Source organism: Aquila chrysaetos, chromosome 1 (assembly GCF_900496995.4).
Source record: "Aquila chrysaetos chrysaetos chromosome 1, bAquChr1.4, whole genome shotgun sequence".
Classification (NCBI taxonomy): Eukaryota; Metazoa; Chordata; class Aves; order Accipitriformes; family Accipitridae; genus Aquila; species Aquila chrysaetos.
This window is the reverse complement of record NC_044004.1, coordinates 42956813-42973003: the sequence shown is the minus strand read 5'-3', so window position 1 is coordinate 42973003 and position 16191 is coordinate 42956813. Positions and strand designations below refer to the sequence as shown.

Sequence of the window (16191 nt, the reverse complement as noted above, 5' to 3'; positions counted from 1 at the left end):
TTGATAGTGAACTCTGATGTATTTTTTTCTTTTTTAACATAATTATTGTGCAAATTGAAAATTCACTTGATGTCGTTTTAGTTGAACAGCCTGTAATGGTGTTACAGTGTTAGTTAGTATGGGCCTTCAGATTGTAATTGGATTGATGTGGCATTAGACTTTCTGAGGGATGGAAATTATGGCAGTGTGTATGTAGAGTTTTAGTAACTGATTAGTTTCTTGTTCTCTTAAATGTTTAAAAACAAATATTGACCGTTTCAATTTCTCACAAATGCCATGGTCAGTTCTTTGAGGACTTGTTTATGAGAACTGTTGTTTTTATAACTTCACTCTATCAGCAGTCCTTGAATGGTCTCACCATTCTTTCCCACCAAAGTTGTATTTACAAACTTAGGTTTCATCACCTTCCAAAACACACAAGCATACGCATTTCCACCCTGATACTCTGGAATAAGATGAATCATAATACTAGTAATTCAGTCCTTCCATCTTTCTAGTACTATATAGTCTTGTTGGTTTCCTTCTGCAGCTCTGCTGAAGTTCTTAAAGCGCACTGGCTTTGTTAACAGATGGCTGCTGATGCAGTTACTGCTGACTTGACAGCGTGGTGTAGTGTTATTGTAAGTAGGTCCTTCTTCCAGGCATACTGTATGAATAGTGTAAGATGAAGGAATGAAAGCAGAAGAAATGTGATGGCATATATGTAGTTTTGTAGAAAGAAGAGTCTGAAGCATACAATAAAATAGTCTAATATGACTGTAAAGTCTTTAGGTACTAAATAATTTTCACTACAGCTTTAATAATTTTTCATTCATTCATTTTACCTTTGATTTGTCTCTCAAGTCAGCCAAAGGAGGCGGATACTATTCTAACCAAATTGATGTCAGGCTGCACTCTTGTTCTCTACCTTTGAGAATATTCTTGCTTACCAGCATTTTAAAGTGAAAGCTTTTCATCTGCTTGGATTAAAGAGAAATGTTATTCTGGAAGAGGATATCATGATGTCCCTGAAACACGAGAACGGCTGTACTGGGTCAATCCTCAAATCCACCTAGCTCTGCATCCTGTCTCTGACAGGGGTCAAAAGTCAGTGCTTAAGGAAGAGTAAGAACAGAGTGAGTAAGTGGTAAGCATCTGAGTCCTTGTACAGCAGTCCTGTATGGCTGAGGGCCTCCCTCAACTGGGTGGGGATTTTTAGTTTTAGTCCTTCTCAGTGGATTTTTCTTCCACTGACTTTTTCTTGAAGCAATTCTTCAGTACCCACACCGTCCTTTGGCAAGCTCTAACAGCTTAGCTACATTTTTTGCGAAGAACTACCTTCTTTTCTTTATTTTGAACCTATGTCCAGGTATAAATATTGCTGAAAACAGTTATAACTGCCAGTCTTGCCTAGGCTAACACCAGCCTATGCGTTAGCATGGACTGACACATGGACTTCCTTGTCACTCATCCTTGTACAGCGTAAATGCTTAAGCTCTTTTTTTGTTGTTGTTGATAGTTGCAGCTGTGAAAAATCTTTCTGCTGATACATACTGGTTTTAGGTGGTATTATGAGCTTATTGAAATGAAACTGTGCTTGATACAGAAAGGTTTGGTGGGAAACTAGGACAGGGTGACTGTCAGGACCCAGACTGGACAGACCAGGGAGTTGTGTTTAATTCGAAATTCCCTCGGGCTAAATTAAGGTGAAACGACACCAAACGATCAGTTAAAGATTTTATTCATGACAGAAGCAAACTGAACTGGGGAGGTGTGGTAGTAGGTGGCAGGGTTTCTCACAACAGGAATTGGCATAAGACTACTTCTGTAAACTGTGTAACCATAAACATCAATTCAGGGAATAAGAAGATCCCTCCCGTTGAGTCACGAGGTTCAGAGCAGACCCCCTTGCTTTCCAGACTCCTCCTCAGAGAAGGGTCTAGGGGCGGCTGGATCCACTCTTAGTCTCAGACTTGGTCAACGGTTTATATCTTGAAACAGATGAGGTGTGGGGATTGTGGAAAAGGAAAAGAAAGGAAAGAGGGAAGAAAACAGAGAGAGAAAAAGGAAGAGAAAGATTTCACCGGTCCTGGGTCCAGCGTTGGTTCAGTCAGCTGAGGTGGCCAGTCAGCCGAGGGGTCCAGTCCCGGTGGGCTTGGGCACCCGGGGCTTCAGTTTGTGTCCTTTTATCATCCTTGCCCCTCCTTCGGGTGGGCACCCGAACTCATCAGGTTAATGAACAGTTGGTGAGCCTTTGGGCTTGGGGGTCGTTTGTGGAGTAACTTCTCCTTCCTTGCAGACACTGCCATTGTTTTATCTTTGTATCAGAACAGCTTATCAGAACAGGGAGCTGCTCACCCTCCAGCACGCCCTCCCCCTCCTGTTGCTGATGTCTGAGCTGATAGGCTTTTCACCTTGGCTCCTTGCTGTGCAGGGTTTATCTTTAAGCAGAACTTGCCCCACCACAATGTTTGAGACATTAACTCTTTCAGTCTGTCATGGTGACCTGAAACTAGGATGACTTGATTGTCTTGCCAAATACACATACTTTGATAAGGCCTATCATGCATTGGCCATATGCATGTAGAAACTGACAAGGATTAACATATGGATAGCATGGTGCTTCACTGTGAAAGGTGGTAGTCCTTCTCCCACTTCTAAGAGGAGAGAGGAAAGAATCATGGATTAAAATCTCAGGTGTCAGAGCCGTGATTTAATTACAGCAAATCAGTGAGCAGTTGTATTTATTAATCACCAGTGTGAGGTATCAAACTGTTTATAGCTTATGTTTTGCTATACCTGTATACAATGTATACTCATTAATTTCTTGTTGTCCTTGCCCTTGTCATTTGTAGTGGTCTCGATCCTCTAGAACAATAACTGTCTTAAGAGCTCTGTTATTAGAACAGGTGGTTCAAAAATTGAATTTCATTGCTACTTATTTCTTCCCCTCCTCAGTTATCTCTTTTCCAGGTTAAGGACTTCTGGTCGGTTCAGTTGGACCTTGCAACTATCCCATGCTTTGGATCCTTTTTGCTGCCCCTTTCTGAACCTTTTCTAGCATCTGTAACTTAAGGGAGGGATCAGAACTTCACACAGCATTTGGAAGATGGGCATATCATGGAAATAAAGTAGCAAGTCTTACTCTGACCACTACTAAGTACTGAGCTCGTAATTTCATGGAATTCAAAGATGCCTGGCATAGTATAGTATTATGTATTAACAACATACAAAATTGCTGTTGGCACTATGTTCACACAGCTTATGTATGTATGGAGAAGATGTAATATTCTTGAAGGTAGAAAGTAAGCTTAATATATATGGCATATCTAGGGAGGAATACATGTTGGTGCTGTAATTTTATCCCTGCACATACTTTGAACAGCAAGTTGGAAATAGTGGCCAAAAATAAACAACCCTAAAACAGAATAAGAGCAATCTAGCAGATAAAACCTATTTCCTTATATGCATTTAGGTAAGAGGAAAAATAGAATTATCTCAGTAGCAGAATTTTGACTAGTCCTAGAAAAGGGGGAAGTAAACTTTAGGAAAGCTGCTAAGTAAGCCAGGATTGCTTCCTAGTAAGGATGCCAAATCTTCTTGTTGATGAGTTATAACTACAGTTTTAGCAGATTGGAGTGTGAGGAAAGGACACGTATGCAAAGCTGAAAATGCAGCAAGACTTACTTTCTTAGTAAAACCGTACCCTGTAAGGAAAAAGAACAGAAAAAAATAAAGAAAGTAAAGAGGCTCTTAGAGAATCAGAGAAAGCAACTTGTTTACAGAAAATAGCCTGCTTTTCTTTCCAAGTCCTCCTTGCATGATTAGTACAGTAAAAGTAGATACTTTTAATGTCAGTGTGAAGCTGACCAACTTTAAAAAAAAAAAAAAAAGGAAAGAAAGAAAACACAGGAAAAAAAAAAAAGCCACCTCTCTCAGGTGATAGCTAGATGTAGTCTGTTGATGTCAAGGATTTTCTTCCAGCATCATTGGGTTATGGATCAAGGAGCGTGTGATGGACAACCCCAGAAAGAAGTGAAAAGAAAACTGAAGAGAGTAGTCTTGTGTTCAGTGTTTTTGGGCCAAGATGTCAAAGCAGTTTTTAGGGACCAAATGTTTGTGGTTTTTTCCAGTTTATTTTTGGTCTTAGGCATTAATGTTGCATCATGATTTCATTATTTCCCCTTTTTTCTGTCTATTTCTTTCTTCTGCCCTAAAGTTTTGCACTGCAGTGGGGAGCCTTCACTCCTGTTTCACTGATTTACGGTGAAGGTTCAGCTGCCCTGAGGGGGGAAGTCAGTCTCAGAACTGATTGCACAACATGCTTGTGGCTATATGACCTGTTCTACTGCATTCTGTTTGCTGGTTGGGTTTGACTTCAGTTACCACCTTCTGTGTCTGGACAGTGAGTAAAAGCACCACTGGAAGTTATACAATGCTCTAGAAGTGTAATTCAAGAACCTGTGGTTGGCCAGTGAAGAAGCAAGCTTACTAGGCTAGATCCTGAAATAAAGTGTTCTCTGCTGGGTGAAATGATTGTGAGCAAAATTAAGCGACTAATATGTGGGAAACAAACGATTATGAAAAAAGAAACTGTCATTAAGGAGCTGGGGTTTTTTCTGTATAATAAAATGTAAGTAGAAAAAAATTTTATCATGTATTACTGCTAAGCACATTCCTCTGGGATTTTTTGACTCCTGTTTTGTTTAAACCCCATCTGCCTTGAACTACTCAACAGCATATGCTATAAAATTGTTTTCTTCTGCTTTTACATTATACTTGGTCTAGAATTTTTCCTGTCATTGTCTGTCTGCCTCATTGAGGCTTTTGGTGAGGTGGCAATGGAAACAGCTGAATGGAGTCTTCTGTTTATAGCCTGATAGGGAGCTGGGAGACTTTTGCTAACACCACCCTGATCAAGCACAGAGTTCTATATAATGCTGATGAATGAATGAAGTTTGGGACTCTGTAATTTAAGATTTTAAAGTTTTTGGATTTGTTTTGGTTTTTTTTTACTGTGTCTTAATTTGAAGCTATGTATAATGGAACTTTTTTTTCTCTCTCTTTTTTTTTTTTTTTTTTTCCCTTTTCTGTGATTGCATCTTTGAGTTATTTCATCTTGGACCATGTCTGGGTACCAGAACTAGAAGAAGGGTGTTTGTTCTGCTTTTATTGTCTTTAGTGTTTCCCACTGCTGGCTCTGTGTGACCCAGATGAGAAAGTTGTGTGATTTTCATGCAGAACGAACAAAGTCAGACTGAAGGGGCTGCAAGATCAGTAAACTGAGACAAGTTAAGTAAGAGAAGTCAAGCTGGTAGAGGGATTAGACCTGGGCTTAATTTGACTGCATGGATTGAGAAAGGGTAAATGAAAGAAGAAATCAGAAAAAAAGGCAGGAGAATAAAGCTGGAAAGAAAAGGAATGGAAGGAAGAGGAATGGGACACAGTAGGTTTTGAGACATTGGCACCCTGTTGTAAGTGAATGCTTTCATGCCCAACCTTCAACTGAGGTTGCATATGAGTTAAATTCTTTTCAGAACAGTTGGAGATGGTAGCTGTTTTGAGGCGTGCTCTATTATGTAGCATTTTTCGAGAGAACATTATCTGCTAGCTCTGCTGAAGGAGAAGCTTTAGTTTTGAATAATAATAATAGGAAAAAAACTGACAGTTTAGAGTCACCAAAATCTTTTGCATCAGTCACACTAACATTTGTAATTATCAGACACATTTTTGGCATCTCTTGTTACTTTAATGACAGCATCCTCAATCTTACATTTGGAATTTCATAAAAAACCACTATTTTAATTTTCATTACCTGGTGCAATGAAATTATATATTCTGTCACCAAAATAAACCAAGTAATTGAGGGAATCGAGAGATTATGTTTGGTTTATATGTAACAAGGTGCTTGGCTGTTGTCTTTAAACCTAGCTTACTTTTTAACATGAAATGGTGGAATAGTGCTTCAGAATTAAGGTCTTCCCTCCAACCTTGGGTAAGCAGGCCATCATACCTCTGTGATACTCCCCTTCTTTTCACTGGCCTTGTTCTGTCACCTCAAAACACCTTTCCCTGGGTGTATCTGATGTGTCTAACCTCTGATTTATTCTTATATTTTCAGATACTTTATCTTGAATGTGTATCTTCTCTCTCCCTAAAAGGGAAAAGATAAGGTGTGGAGGCAGGATTAAGGTATCTTTCTTCATTCTTACTATGCCTTAAAGGTGTGTCATCTGTATACATTGTGATATTTCTAGAACAATGGATTTAAAACCCTTTTCTGCAAAGATGGATGCATCTAAGTAATGGTTAACAACAGTATGTGCCTGTTGAGAACAATGGGAGCACTCAGATGTGTGAAGTTACTTGGACATGGAGGATTTCTGGGATTGAGGCCTTGGTCTATAATTACTGTGATGAAATCTCCTTGAAAGCAAGCTGCTGTACAAACCTGCTGTTTACGTATGAGCTGTTCTATGTACTAAATTGGCCATTTTAAGGGGTTCTCAGTCATTGAAAATAAGGCTATTATAAAACTAACTTTAGGCCTTACAACAAGTGTTCGTAATGTTATGTACTCCATAATACCCAAAATACCTAGTTAACTAGAGACAGCATTTCACTAACTACAATTTTGGAATTTGCTGAGCTTCACAACAGAAATAACTGACATACTCTTTTGAATATAAAATTGTCAGACAGTTAAAGTCAGACACTATTTCAGACCAGGTAGAAAAAGAGTAATTTGGAAAGATTAAAGTGTATAGACTTCTAGATATTAAAAAAAAAAAAAAGACTGGCTTAACTAGGTCATGTTAGCATACATAGTATCTGTCTCTTTTGCTTACAAAAAAACCCCCCACCTTTCATGGTATTGTAGGAAAGGGAATACACACAGTGGTAGTGGGTATGAACAATGGAAACACAAGCTGCTGGTAACTGAGAAGGGAGAATGACTGTTCTGCTTTTTAAGGCAGACAAAGAACTGTATTTGGCAGCCTGTCTATAAGCAGTGACTTTGGAAGAACTGTTGCAACGTAATATTAGGGGGTCTCTTGAAATTTTATGTAGCAAATATGAAGTTGTATGTGTTTTACACTGCAGACTTCTTGTCATTATTTTCCCTCATATCTAAAGTTTATCAGATATGCCCTCCAACTAGTTATACCCTTTATCTTTTCCAGCTTGGACTGAATTTCAGACTTGTATAGAAATTTTGCACGTGTCTTAGTCCAGTGAACAAGTTTAGTCCAACAAGTTAGCCATTTCTGTGCTGTGACCAATTTTTATTATCAGTTCTAAGACATTCCAGGCCTTTGGTAACTACATCAAACTCTTAAACTAAGCGGTGATCTTCCAGACTGTGTTAATACAAGTCCTTTATATCCTTTATTTCATGTTCTCTCAAATACAGAGTTGAATTTATAGTGTTGTCTTCTATAATCGACATACAATAAATGCATTAACAGTTTATTCTGCTGTGAATGATTTTTTAGAGCCTTACAGTAAGATTACAGACTCTTTCCAGGTGCTGTTGAGATAAGGAGTTGAGAGTGCTCAGGGTTTTCTGTTGTATGTCTCCTTAAATCAAGGTAATGTAGATAATTTGAAGTTTAGAGGTGTTTAGGGTTTTTTTTTTTTTTTCCACAGGCAAAAAATAAATGGTGACAATGTATAATGGCTCTGAAAGTCACACCACTTTCAGGTATTCAAGATCTTAAAGATTGAGTTGCTCTTGTTGAAAAGATGATTGTAGGAGGCCACTCTTCAGAAAGCATTTCCTTGTATAGATGACAGCAAATGGAGATGTCTGTTTAACTCAGTAGAAGACACCAGTATTTTAGAACTGCGTATCTGTGGCTCAAGGTTTCCCTTTGTCTTGGAGCTAAGATAGTCTTTAAGGTTTTGAAATACATTTTGCTCTATGCTCATACTTTTTTTTTTTTCCTTTATTCTCACTTGTTTTTCCATCCATAGAGATACCAGCATTTTCTCAACGTTTGTATTGGAGCCATATTTTTAAGATTTAATATATTGACAGGTCTGTGAAGTAAATTTAATATTTCTTTAAGTCCTTCTCTGTGCTCAAAAATATCATTTACAGTACACAGCCTGTAACATTGGTATTGGCTTATAAAAGAAGTAACTTCCTTGAGAACAAACTTGGAAAATTATTTAAGAAACTAATGTGTTTGAAAACTGAAATAGTTGTCTGTCTGTCACACTTAGAGGTGAAAAAGCGTACATAATGAAATTAATTCCTTCCCTTGTGTCCTGTGTGAATGAAACTGAAGCTGGGCCCTTGGTGCTGCAGGCATGCGGTATTCTCAACTTGCTAAGCATGAATAGTCTCGGTAATTTCACTGGGACCCCTCAGTTATGGAAATCGTGTGTTTGTGTGTATACACACATATGTACAAGATTTATTAAAGTGTTACGCTGAGGCAGTGTGTCTAATGACTTGCATATCCATCTTCAGCTCTTGAGAGCATTTTTTTTTTACTTTTGTGCAGTTTGACAAAAATGAATCTCTGCAACTTAAGTGATAGCGTAGTTAATGTATGACCCATTTTACTGAAGCGGAACACTTAAAACAACTGAGAATAATAGATCAGGGAACAATAATTGTATATTACCTGCTGGAGGGGAACAAAATGAAAAACAATATGCACATCTTACACATTTTGTTACAACTGAACTAACTATGGAAATCTCATGTAAAATGGTTTTCTTATCAGTAATTGTAAGATAGGACCAGTACAAGATCATACAGTAAACAAATTAATGTACGGATACAATATATAATAACATCCGTTTCAGATGCAAGCAATTATGTAGTCAGTTTAAGATTTCCTGTCTCTAGATACTGGTTATTTGAAGTGCTTGGGTTTTGCCAAAGCTGTAACAGTCACTGTTTGATGATGTATCACATGAACGCTTTGGTTAGCATTCATGTGGGTTGTTGCCTATTTTGAGTCTGTGACTTTTAAGGGCCTCGGAGCATTTTGTCAAGCGTAGAGTAATGCAAGCTTAAGTATGGACTTGTGTTTATTATGTTTGCTCCCCCCCCGCCCTCAGTATTTTAATATGAGTATGGATGTTGTGCAGTTGTAATACCAGAATAATCATCACCAAAAAAAATGGAGGCACCTGACCATTTTAGCTAGGTATGTGATTAAATCCTTGCTTCAATGTTTTTGATTACATATGTTCAAATCTGACATTCACTGCTGTAGAATTGAAAGTTCTACAGCCTGCATGGGGTGGGTTGGGGGGGTGGCCGTGGAAGCGGGGTAAGCTAGCCCCGTGGAGCGGAGCGGTTGGCTTTTAGCAGGTTACATTGTTCTTCCTCGGTGGTAATACTTTTGCTGTTTGAAGAGAGTAAATACAATTACCGGGAGACAGGCTCCCCCCCCCCCCCCCCGCAGCGGTAAGACACCAATTGTCCCTTCCAAACAAAATGCGATTATAACTGTTTAAAAACTCTGGGCTGGCGTGGCTCCAGAAAGGCGAACAAAGCAAGTGCCGCTGTCTTTGCCTTTTTAACCGAGCCGCTCAACCCGCCGCTCACTTGTTGACAGGGCTGGCGGTTCCGGCAGCTTCGCGTGCGCGAGTGAGCTGCCGCCGCCGCCGGCTGTGCGTTCGCCGGTCCCCGCCACCCTTCCCGGGGCAGGGAAGCCCTAGGACGGGGCGGGGGGCAAAACCCTGGCCGCCCGGTCGTGTGTACTCCCCCCCGCCGGTTGCCGGCGGGCTCTTTTCTTCTTCTTTCTCCTTCCTGTCAGCAGTCAGCTACGTGGCTTCGTTTTCCTGTGTAGATGAAACGACGCGCAAGGGCGAGCGCTGCCGCCCGGGGCGGGGCGGGAAGCACAGGTAGCGGGGCCGGGGCCGCGGCCGCCCCGCGGGGCCGCGCCCGCCGCCCGCCCAGCCACTGGCGGCGGCTGCGGCCGCCCCGCGCTGACATCAGCGGCGGGGCAGAGCCCGGCTCCTGCGCCAAGGCGGCGGCGGCGGCGGCGCGCAGGCCAGATCCCGGTCAAACATGGCAGCGTCCCCCGCGGCCGCCCTTGCGTAAGAAATGCCGCGGCCCTCCTGAGCCGGCAGACGGGCTTCGGGTTCGTCACATCCATGGATGTCTCTTCGGATCCGTATCTGCCCTACGATGGCGGGGGAGGAGACGGCATTCCGCTCAGGGAGTTGCATAAACGAGGTATGCCGAATTCACGTTTGAGTTACTCGTTTGCATATCTGGATGTGTGAGACAGCCGTTCAGGTTCGAAGTAGAGGTGTAAAGGCCTGTGAAGTATCGCATTGCTTTGTTTTGCCAGCCTGACGCCTTTTGTAGGAGGAGAATTCAGTTCTGGCTGGTTCCTGTGCTGTCAGTGATTGTTTTCTCTGTGGGCAGATTAGTCCTGCTTCACATCTCATCGGCTTGTGACTCCATCTTCGATATGTGGCAGGCAGTCTTTCCTTTCTCGCTCTCTCTTTTTTTAAATCGATAAAACCATCTCGTGCACAAAAAAACCCCAAATTGCGGTTGTGACTGACCACGACCAAACTGGCAAGAGTTTATTAAATACGCTATTTTCATGCCTTTCGCTAACTTGAATAGGAACAGCGTTTGTCTAGCTTTGAAGTTTCCGTACTTGCTTTTAGACTTGACTCTTTGTTAACGTCTTTGATATGTGAAGGGAAAGCTCTACAATTGTAATGTCAGTTAAGCCAATATTGATGAGCTATTAAGAAATTGGAGCTTTGTGGTAGGTTCTTTACGCTGTTGCTTCCAAGGAAGCAGATTTAAAAATGTGTGTTATCCATGTTCAGGGAAAAAATCCTCTTTTGAGCTTGCCTTTTGTTTCTTACTGCAAACTTAAAGCAGAATACATTCTATAAAGATTTGGTTTTGTACTGAGAGAGGTTGTAGTAGGAATAAATTAAAGCTAGGCCTTCAAATTCTGAGGATATAAGTTTTTTTTTTCTTGGTTGGATTTGGTGGTTACACGTTGGTGTTTAAAAACAGTAAATTTGGTAAATTTTCACTTTAGTGTTGTTTAAATTGGCTAATCTAAAATCAGGAAGTTATCAACACTTATGGCTGGTGATGGCATTAGAGAGGTGGTAGGCTGAGAATAAAGGTATGATTTACATAAGATTAAATTTTTTTCTCTCCATGTTAATTTATTGTATCACCTTTCCTTGTAAAGTCTTATTTTGTTAAATAAACTAGGTCACTTTTTTATTTTCATTTAACATTTTAATATGTGTTTTAGTAGTTTACATAAAAGGTTATTTGTTGTCTTTTTATGATTCTTAGAGTGTTTTTCAGCATGTGTTAATATCAACAAGTTCCAATATGGCTTACTTTAAGACAAGCAAATTTTGCTCTGCCCAGATCATTGTTATATAGCAAGTGCTGGATAGTTCTCTAAGTCAGATTTTAGAATCGCTTCTGAGAAATCGAGGATGGTATTTTCTTAGAACATTTGCATTTGTGTGAATTGGAGGTCTTCTCAATGTATATGAATACCTGAAGGGAAGGTGCAAAGAAGGCAGAGCCAGGCTTTTTTCAGTGGTGCCCAGGGACAGGACCAGAGGCAGTGGGCACAAACCGGAACATAGGAGGTTTGCTCTGGATATCAGGAAGCAGTTTTTTACTGTGAGCGTGACTGAGCACTGAAACAGGTTGCCCAGAGAGGTTGTGAAATCTCCTTCCTTGGAGATACTCAAAAGCTGTCTGGACACGGTCCTGGGAAACCAGCTGTAGGTGGCCCTGCTTGAGCAGGGTTGTTGGACCAGAGGTCCCTTCCAACCTCAACCATTCTGTGAGTTTAGATTTGTAGATAGATTTAAAGATGAAAACTGCAAAACAGCCCTAATATTACACTTTCACAGCTGTGTTTTCCTGGAAATTACCAGATTTTAGTTGATTTTACAGTACAAAAGGTAGATATTTGCAGTGCAAAATGGTGTCTGGCACATTGGAGTGTTGCTATTAAACATACAGTTTACAAATACTGTAATGAAAACAGTCGAGGGTTCAACTAGGTGTTCCCATTATGGTGACACCACTAGGAGCCACCAAGAGAATTCCCAGTTGTGACTTGTCCCTTTTTGCAGTTTCATTGAATTCTGTTAGGGCTTCTACTTCCTATATTCTAATACTGTATTTCAGAACCAGTGTTACTGGTGCTTCTTGGGTTTGTGTAGTGGGTTTACTTTAAAAAAAAAACAAAACAACAACAAAACCCCAACAGTGTTACCATAATCTCTTGCAAATCTTAATTTGTCAAGTGCATATGACTCATAAGAAAATTGAGTCTCCGGACCAGTTTGTTCCATAGATTTCATCAAAATTTGTGGGTATTTCCAGCCGGTTTACAATACCACAGCAATTTGTTACTGTCATCTAGCTATCAAAACAGACAAACCCAGAAATTTAAAGTAAATTCCTGACATTTCTTAATTATCCGTGAGTCTAGAAAAGGATACTACCGAGACTTTTTTTGCCTCCCATGCAGATTTCAGAGCATTGTAATAACAAGCTAAGAGAAAATGGATAAAGATATTTTGAGAAAACAGGCTTAATTGTTAAAGCCTGTGGAATTTTTTCCCTTATTCACGTATTGACAGCTCCTCTGTCCTGCAGAGTAATGTTCACGTCATGCAAAACTGCTTTGTAACATCAAAGCATTTGTTGCACTAATTGACTGCAGTGGCTCACCCAAAGTGGCTGTACCTCAGCAATGATGAAATGACTGTTTAAATCATTAGGGGGCTTTGAGGTTTAATTAACGGCCTTCACTAATGTTCAATGAGATGAAATACAAAGTATTGTAATACATTATTACTAAAAGCCGGACCCGTTGGTCTTTATTAAGAAGATGTTTTTGTTTTTTTTTTTTTCAGTGCAAATATGCTGCAAAACATGGATTGGAAAGGTTTAAAATATGTATTTATTAATTGTGTTTATCTTTGAATGTTGATTACTCATCATTCTCTCTTCAAAAAAAATACAGATATTATTGAATACTTCTTATCAGGACTTCCTTTAACTTGCTCTGTTCTGAGACTTCTCTTTATGTGGTACTAAATTCATCATTCCAGACCTCCTTATCCTCCCTGATAGACTAAAACAAAACCGCAGGAACACAGTTCGCTTCCACTCTCTTCTCTGGTAACTAAAAGAGTTAAACGTACTGCTTCTCTCTTCAGAAAGGGTTTTAAAGTCCCGGCTTAGTATTGCATATATCATAAGTAACTGACATGTACACTTTTTCTTAAGAATTTTTTATGTAATAAACCATATGCTGGAATATATGTTGTGTAAATCAATTATTTGTGTTGCTCAGTTCTTTGCCCTTGGATTTATTTTTGCATCATTTTTGCTAGCTGGACCCTTTTGAAAGTTCCAAATTACTGGTATCTTGCTTGTCTTCCAGCCATTCACAGACACACTCACACTCTTTAATTCCCCTTCCCACCTTTTTTTACTAAATAAGCATCCATTTTACCATTCTTTAAAGATTTGACATCTGAGCAATAGTGGTACATGTATAGTGGCCAGGCTACCAGTAGCAAAAGTTGAGCTTCAGCGAACGTGAGGGTTGTTAACTCCTTTTTATTTGTTACATGTACATAAGCACATCTTAGATTTTAGATTTTGGGAGTCCTCAAGCAAAATTAGTGAAATGCTGTTGTTCCACTAATAATCTGCAATTGAGTCAGTAGGCAGGAGATGTGAAAATTATGTATATAAAGAGCATGCCAAATTTACCAATGACTTAGTTTTAGTGAACCTAATTTTTTTTGAGCGACAAAATAACTCACAATTTCATTTATTGTGCACCAGTCACCACTGCATGTAGGTGCAACTCCTATTGCTTAGACTCTACGATTAACAGTAACACTGGGGAGACCTCTCTGCCCCCTCCCCCAGCTTCACCTGTTATCATAAGCTGTGGGGCAGAGGATATTTAATAATATCCTAGGAAGAGTTTGAGTCAGATGCATACTGAGCCAGTTCAGATCCTCTAAGTGGTAAAAGCTATACTTTGTATTTTAGGCTGCATTTCTGCTTATGGGCCTCTTATGTTTAAGAATTAGTAATAAATCAAAAGCCATTAGAGACTGAAATTCTCAGTGTGGCTTTTGAAGTAAATGGGTGTGAAAGTTGTGTACACATGCTCAGAGTTAGAGTTTGACCCTGAAATTTTATTAGTAGCAGAGAAAGAGTAATAAAATTAATTTTTACACTAATTACAGGTTCATGACAGAAGATGTGATCACGATGATTATAGTTGTCTAACATTGAATGCTTTGAGAATAAGCATTACTTGGAGAAACTCAGCATGGTTACAGCACTGAGTTTCTGCTGCACTTGTTTTAAGGTTCCTAGTAGGGGATAAGGACTTTCAATTATGAGTTTAGCGTATTTGACTTTGGTGATTAACAGAAAGTACCATGAGATGTAACTACAGTTCTTTGTAGGTAGTTGCAGGTTATCTGTGTGCCTGTGCTGTATGACTGGTCAGTTTCTCTATTAGGCATGCATTTCTCAATTTTGGAAGTCATTTTGAGATGTACTGTTATCTGAAAGAAAGCTAATGAACAGACCGAGATTATGGCCTCCTTGGGCCTGGACATGGCCTCGTTGGGACAATCATATTAGCAGAATTAGTATTTTCGTTGCATCCTGCCTTTGCTTTCCAAAACAACATATAAGTAAGCTCTTACGTACATGCAGCAGCAGTGCTTAGAAATCTGATTATCTAAATTTCTGTTGTTCTGACTCATTGCCTTGGCCATTGTTACGTGATAGATTACTTCCCTTTTCTAACATTTGCTTTATCTAACTTTATATATCTTTATACCTTTTATTTTTCTGATCTCCTTCTTGCACTGTTCATCTTATATTTAAGTTATAAAGTTAATAGTGTGGGGATCACCATAAGTGTTCACTTGCATATCTGAAGTCCGTATTCATTATAGGCTTAAATAAATAAATATAGTCCATTCTGCCTTTAAGACTACAAGAAAAGAAATCTGTAATAATAAAGCCATTTTTTCTGCAGCATCATAGAAACAGAAGTGTTTCTTCCACCTAAAGTAAAAAGTCAAAGCTATTTATGTTCTTTTTTTAATTATGCTGTACACATTGAGCAATACTTGACCTCTGCTTTGCTGCCTTCTCAGATTCCTGTGAATTTGCAGTGGATGCAAGTCTTCAAAAGTCTTGGTTTAACTCTGAGGTGCTACTATTCAACTTTTGGTTTACTCCTACTTTTTAAAAGGTTATTTTTAAACACAGATTTTTTTTTTTTTTTTTTTTTTTTGGCAGAAGAAATGGAGAGGAGGGGATTACCACTCAGTACTTTGGTAAAGCATTTTATTTCTTTTCCCTGTTCTTCAAAGCTTGTTCTGAGTCTTCCTGTTTCCCACCTATCAGATTTTTTCCAGCTGATTTTTTTTTTTTGTTTGTGTATATATAGTTTTGTCATTTTTGCATGCATTTTGATTGCAATGCAGAGACCAATTTGTGCTTGTAAGCATTTGATGCAGTTTAGAAGAGCCAACTGAAGAGACAGGCTGAAAATTTATAGTAACACACAAAGGGTAACATGTTACTTGATTAGAAAGACTTTAAAATCATTAATCATCAACAGTAGCAAATGATAGCACTCTGGCATGGCATGCTGTTCTTCTGATTCTGAAATTTTAAAATTACTTCTAGCCAGGAAAAGACAATAGTGCTTAATGACTCTTCTTGAGTGGTTACAGACAAATTTAAATAAACTGACGATTGTTTCTTGTCTTTTTTTTTAATTGAAAGCCTCGTACTTTGAGGTCTGAATATGGAAACAGAAAGAAGCTGAGGCACTGACACATACCTTGTGTATACAAATCTTCTTTGTTACAAGTGTAAATGATCCTTCTGGTGTGCATTGCACTGGGGGTGCTTCCCTGCCTCCATTCCCCTTGCCGCCTAGTACTCAAGGACACACGGGTGAAGTGTGTATTAGTACACACTTGGATTAGTATCTGGCCTCTGGAAAGGTACAGCCCCTGCTGATTTTAACACTCAGCAGGTTTCGATGGTCACGTCAGAGAGCGCTTATTTCAGCCTTTGCTGTAAACTGATTAGCTTCATTTTCACTCTGAGGTGCGTTTATTCCCCCGCCCCTCCTTTCACTCTGCTTGGAGTAGCACAAATGGAACACG

The 16191-nt window shown here is 39.4% G+C and overlaps 1 protein-coding gene across 7 annotated transcripts in view; it reads left to right on the top strand.

The window, feature by feature from the left end:
- CLCN3 (chloride voltage-gated channel 3) overlaps window positions 1–16191 on the top strand; it is an 85031-nt gene that overhangs the window by 31402 nt on the left and 37438 nt on the right. For 3 of the 7 annotated variants that reach the window (XM_041125764.1, XM_030018108.2, XM_030018124.2), the window contains exon 3: window positions 15311–15348. The exons of 2 other annotated variants lie outside the window; for them this stretch is intronic. In XM_041125764.1, the coding sequence (XP_040981698.1) occupies window positions 15311–15348 (38 nt within the window). Of the gene's footprint in view, window positions 1–9922; window positions 10184–15310; window positions 15349–16191 lie in introns of those variants that run through there. 2 more of the 7 variants (XM_030018152.2, XM_030018134.2) reach the window with 1 other exon arrangement.